This window comes from Myotis nattereri (genome assembly GCF_964212035.1).
Source record: "Myotis nattereri genome assembly, chromosome: 3".
Taxonomy (NCBI): domain Eukaryota; kingdom Metazoa; phylum Chordata; class Mammalia; order Chiroptera; family Vespertilionidae; genus Myotis; species Myotis nattereri.
In genome coordinates, this window is record NC_138077.1 from 45,642,837 (window position 1) to 45,648,544 (window position 5,708).

Sequence of the window (5,708 nt, forward strand, 5' to 3'; positions counted from 1 at the left end):
GGCGAGCACTTGGAAGATGATCTTCAGTACCATATGGGAGATTAAAACGCCTTTTCTTTTTAATCACTAAACTTCAGGGCCTAAGGGCTGTCCATAGTCATACTGTTTGAAGAGCCTGCTCAGATTCTTCTAGCCACACAAAGCTTTTGCAGAGAGTAAAGGGATGTGTTTTTCAGCTGCAGGAAGCATTGTTTCTGATGCCTGGAATGCAGGTCCATGAGCTTCATCAGTAAGTGTTATACAAATAGGTAGCAAGAGTGTAATTGTGAGAGATTAATAAAATGTATGCCCCCAAATAGAGGACTGGCTAGACAAATTATGCTCAATCACATAACAGAACATAGGTAGCCTACAAGATAGAATGGTATTAAGGACCTAGAAAAATACTCATGATATATTGTTATTTAAAAAATAGATCACAGTGTGGTATGTGGTATGTAGAATGTGTATATATGTGTTATATACACATACATGCATACACACATACATGTACAGAAAATGGCAGCCAAGGTGTATACATTGAGTGGCCAGATTATTATGACCGGCCAGATTATTATGACCACCCCATCAGTACAATGAAGTGAATTAGTTATGCAAATAATAATAATAATAAAACCTTGAGAGTATTTGCTTAGGACGTTTTTATTTTTGGAAGTGTCAATGAAGTACTGATGGGGTGGTTATAATAATCTGGCCAGTCATAATAATCTGGCCACTGAGTGTATATCATAATGTTAATGGTGATAATCTTGAGTATGGGTATTAGGAAGAGTCTTACTTTTGTCTTATTATCTATATTTTCCAATTTTTCTAGAATAAACCTGTATGACTTTTAAAAGGAAAAAATAATTTATTGGAAACTAGCAGGAGAGGCACCTATAGTAAAGGCTGCTTTTTCCATGGATATTGTGTTCCTCTTCTATAATGAAGTTGAAAATCCTCTTTTCCACTCCACCCTGCTGATGCAATGGCTCCCACCTTTGTGCACAGGGCTGCTCTTGTAAATGTTGTCATAGCACAGATCCTGTTGCATTCTGGTTAGTGAGTACATACTCAGTTACAACCACCTGGCAGAGAGCCTGGCACCTGGGTATGTTTGAAATGAATAAATTAATAAATTTGTAGGGGCTTAATTGCTTGGATTTGGATAGGAGCTCTACCATGTATAAGCTAGGTGAGTCCCAGGCTCCCATTCTGTACAGCAGCAATAAAAACTGTGTGTCAAGAAACCTCCACTAGTTTCTGTAAATGGCAAAGTCTTGGTCACAAGATGGGTGGAGGTACAGAGAGAGTTTATTATTATTGCTGCATCTATTAAGAGGTTTAATCTTCTCACCCCTTATTTCTCTTAGGCTCCCTAAGGCATCATGGTTACCATAGCAGCCAGATGCTGATGATGTCTCCAGGGACAGCAAGGTGAAGCTGAGCTAGCTTCCAGGTCCTCATCTCCGCATGCCCTTCACAGGCCAGAGTGAGATGCTCTGAAGCTCAGACTCTTTTCAGGACCCTCATTCTATCTTGGGTGGCTTAGACACACAAACATTGCATTCGCAGCCTCAGGGCTCTGAAACATCCATCCAGGGACTTCCTTCTCCCCAAGCTCTATCTCTGGGGCCCTGCCAGGTTGCCTTGGAAACAGGTTCCATTGCGGACAAAGGAGGGAGCCAGGTCCTGCTTCCTCTGGTCCTGTAGATGAGGATTTTTAGACCGTGGAGACTGCGCTGCCCTACCCTGCACCTGCCCTCACTCTCCGTGTTCTCACTCAGGTGCAGCTTGCCCTCCCTCACCACTGACGAGACCATGTGTAAAAGCGTGACCACAGGTGAATGGAAGAAAGCCTTCTATGAGAAGATGGAGGTGGCAAAGCCGGCTGACAGCTGGGACCTCATTATAGACCCCAACCTCAAGCACAATGTGCTGGCCCCTGGCTGGAAACAGTACCTGGAATTGCACGCCTCTGGCAGGTGAGTAGTCTAGTAAGTAAGGACCCTGCAGGCAGCCACTGGGGCACCTTTCAATAGAGACAGAGGTATGGAGAAGCCAGGTGCTAAGTAAGTGAGTCTCACTCTTGGGTCCATGTAGACTGGAGGCAGAAAAAGAGTCCCTAACTGGGATTTGAGATACCTGAATTTGTTTCCCACTCTTCCACTGAGCACTTGTGTAACCTTTCTCCTTCAAGCCCAAGTTTCCACTTCTAGAAAAGAGGTGGAATATATTCATTAGTTCTAAACTCTGACATTTTACATACTTTTGGATATAATCTGAAATGGCTAAGAGGAGGAGGGCTGAGGTCTACTGGGGGTACTGGGACAGTTCCATTTCAATCTCTTTAATCCAGCTTGACTTAATATAAAATACTGAACACAAGAAGTGTATAGAAACTGGGTCTACTCTTAGCTCCGTGGCCCTTGAGCAACTCAATTTCCATCTTGGACCTCACTTTCCCATTTGCAAAAGGAGGGGTTAGCCTAGATTCTTGTCTTGTGCTTCCTGGACCAGCAGCATCAAAATCACATGGAACCTGTTAAAGATGAAGAACTTGCACCCCATTCTAGATCTACTGAATCAGAATCTTCATTTCAATAAAGGCCCCTAGATATGTGCAATAACATCTGAGATCACTTTCCATCACTCTTGTCTGTGGGTCTATTATATAAAAACTTATATTTGGGACATAAGACAGGAAGGCTAAGTGGGCAGTCTGAGGGTTAGAAGCAAGGCCTTCCTTCCTGGCCTGGTTCAGTCTATTTAACTCAATTCAAGAAACTTCCACTGAGCACCTGCCATGTGCTGGGTACTGGCTCTGTGTCTAACTAGCTGCATGTATGTGGATTGCTTTCTTATTCTCTCTGCCTCAGAATAAAATAAAGGGTTAATTGGGTGATTTCTAAGGTCTTGACATTTTCTAATCCAAGTTTTGTAGTCCAGTCTGAGAGAGGGGAAAGAATCCTCAAAGATATGAGTAAAAGAGAAGAGATGAGACTGAAAATGTGAAGCTCCTCAATTGGCTGACGGAAGGGGTGCAAACAGCTGGATATTTGCTGGGGGCACAAGAGGCTGGACACTTCCTAGCAAAGCCTAGGACTGGGAAGGCTTCTCCAAGACTGGGAAGGCTTGTGGGGCTAAATGGAGAGGGTTGTGACTCCTCCAGACAGGCTGGTGACCTATGATCCCAGCAGGCCCCAGTGTGCACATTCTGGGCCTGGATTGCCTGCACTTCCAGGCCTTGGGATGCATTAATCCTGTCTTTGGCTGGGGGCTGAGAGGTGATAATAGTATCATTTTCTCCTGACTTAGGTCTAGCCTTTTCACAGTCAATGTTGACAGGTAAGAATGTTCAGGTAGATCAAGTGATTCCTATATGATGCAGTGTACCTCTGATCATCTAGTGCCCTTGCATGGTTTACAGAGGAAGAAAGATGCCCAGAGCCAAAGGCCCAAGGGCAAGGCCTGAGGGCATTGGGATGGAGGGAGCTGAGGCCTCCACAAAGCACCTCAGAGGTGGGCCTGGGTGACTGGCAGAGCGTGGCTGGATGCCAGGTGAATCCAAGGAGTGTGCTCTGGGCCTAGCAGTGCACACAAAGAGGCAGGCTGGGCAGCCACTGGGGAAAGCTAATGAACCCAAGAGACCAGAAACACACTGTCTCCATGCTCTGCCTACTGACCCTCACCGGCTTCCTGCGGCTGTTTCCACTGTTTCCATTCTTTTCTCTTCCTACCTCTCCCCCATCCCCGCAGGTTCCACTGCTCCTGGTGCTGGCATACCTGGCAGTCGCCCCACGTGGTCATCCTCTTTCACATGTACCTGGACCGGGCCCAGCGAGCGGGCTCAGTGCGCATGCGCGTCTTCAAGCAGCTGTGCTACGAGTGCGGCACGGCACATCTGGACGAGTCCAGCATGCTGGAGGAGAACATCGAGAGCCTGGTGGACAACCTCATCACCAGCCTGCGTGAGCAGTGCTACGGGGAGCGCGGTGGCCACTACCGCATCCACGTGGCCAGCCGCCAAGACAACAGGAGACACCGCAGTGAGTTCTGCGAGGCCTGCCAGGAGGGCATCGTGCACTGGAAGCCCAGCCAGAAGCTGCTGGAGGAGGAGGCGACCGTCTACACTTTCAAGCCAGCACCCAGCCCCTCCAAACCGCAAGCTGAGATGGGTTCTGGCTCCAATTTCTGCTCTATCCCCTGGTGCTTGTTTTGGGCCACGGTCCTGCTGCTGATCATTTACCTGCAGTTCTCCTTCCGGAGCTCAGTCTAAGATTCCCTTGGTGGGCGCCAGGGAACTCTAGGGACCCAAGGCTAGGGGGCCAGCTGGCTAGTGGGAGGGGTGCAGAGAGACCTGGGTTGGGAGTGGAGTTAAGATCTAGCACTGGTGCTGCCACTGACTCAGCGGGTTCCCTGGACAGCTCACACAGCTTTTCCATGTATAATATCATGGGTTTGGGCTAGATCATTGGTTTTTCAAAATGAAACCGAGGGCCCCAAATTTCTGCACAGGTGCCTCAGGGACTTTTGGATTTGGAAGGTAGATTGTATGTCTGGATCATCCTGGTCAAACCTTGCATCCTCCTCCTCCTCCTGTTGCTTTAATCAGAACAGCTTCATCTTGGAGTTCCATTAAAAAATCTATACTAATAAAAGAGTAATATGCTAATTAGACCAGGAGATCTTCCTGGAGACCTTCTGGACATCTTTCTGGACAAAGCCAGGGGCTTGGTCAGCCTGCAAACCGCCCCCAAATGGCCCTGTCTTGCCCCGGCTCGCCACACCCCCAGTAGGGACCCCACCCTAATGGGGGCATGGCTAGCTTGCAAACTGCTCCAACCCCTTGCCCAGGCTGGCACCGCCCCCAATGGGGACCTCCCACCCCAATGGGGGTGTAGCCGGCCTGCAAACTGCCCCAGGCCCCTTGCCCAGGCCAGCCCTGCCCCCCAAAACAACCCGCATCCTGATCTGGGACTCCCTTCAGGGCAGACCAGTCAGCCCCCACCCATGCACCAGGCCTCTATCTATACTAATAAAAGGGTAATATGCTAATTAGACTGGGAGACCTTCCAGGAGACCTTCCAGACTTCCTTCCGGACAAAGCCATGGTGGCGGGGCCAAGGCCAAGGCAGTTAGGGGTGATCAGGCCATGAGGGGAGGGCAGTTGGGGGCAATCAGGCTGGCAGGGGGGCGCAGTTGGGGTGAGCAGGTTGGCAGGGGGGCAGTTGGGGATGATCAGGCCAGCAGAGGGGGAGCACAGTTTTGGACGAGCAGGCCAGCAGGTGAGTGGTTAGGAGCCAGTGGTCCTGGATTGCGAGAGGGATGTCCGACTGCCAATTTAGGCCTGATCCCTGTGGGGTCCCAGATTGGAGAGGGTGCAGGCCGGGCTAAGGAAGATCCCCCCCACATGAATTTTGTGCACTGGGCCACTAGTTTGTATATAAAAAAAGACTAACTGCTTTAAAACAAAGTTTGAAAATTACAGGACTAGGTGATCTCCAAAGGCCTTTCCTCAATGATGAGTGCATCCCTGTTTTCTTATTACCTCCCACCCTACCCCTCATATCTCCCCACATTTAGAGCTGCAGCCTTAAATTAGCCTCTGCGCCTAGTGTCTGAGCCTCATCCACAACTCTGCCTCCATGCACACAGCAGAGGTTCCTTTAGAAGAGAGAGAGTTGGGCACTAGGCTATTCTTTTGCTGCTGGGTCCACAGGGTCCCT

General features: G+C 49.0%; 1 protein-coding gene across 1 annotated transcript; it reads left to right on the plus strand.

Moving 5' to 3' along the window:
- Nucleotides 1–1,692: 1,692 nt before the first annotated feature.
- Nucleotides 1,693–4,258, plus strand: RTP1 (receptor transporter protein 1; the record flags this gene model as incomplete). The annotated part of the gene is made up of 2 exons (XM_081087402.1): nucleotides 1,693–1,964; nucleotides 3,739–4,258. 2 exons carry the CDS (start codon nucleotides 1,693–1,695, stop codon nucleotides 4,256–4,258), a joined length of 792 nt encoding a protein of 263 aa, XP_080943528.1.
- Between the last annotated feature and the right edge of the window lie 1,450 nt (nucleotides 4,259–5,708).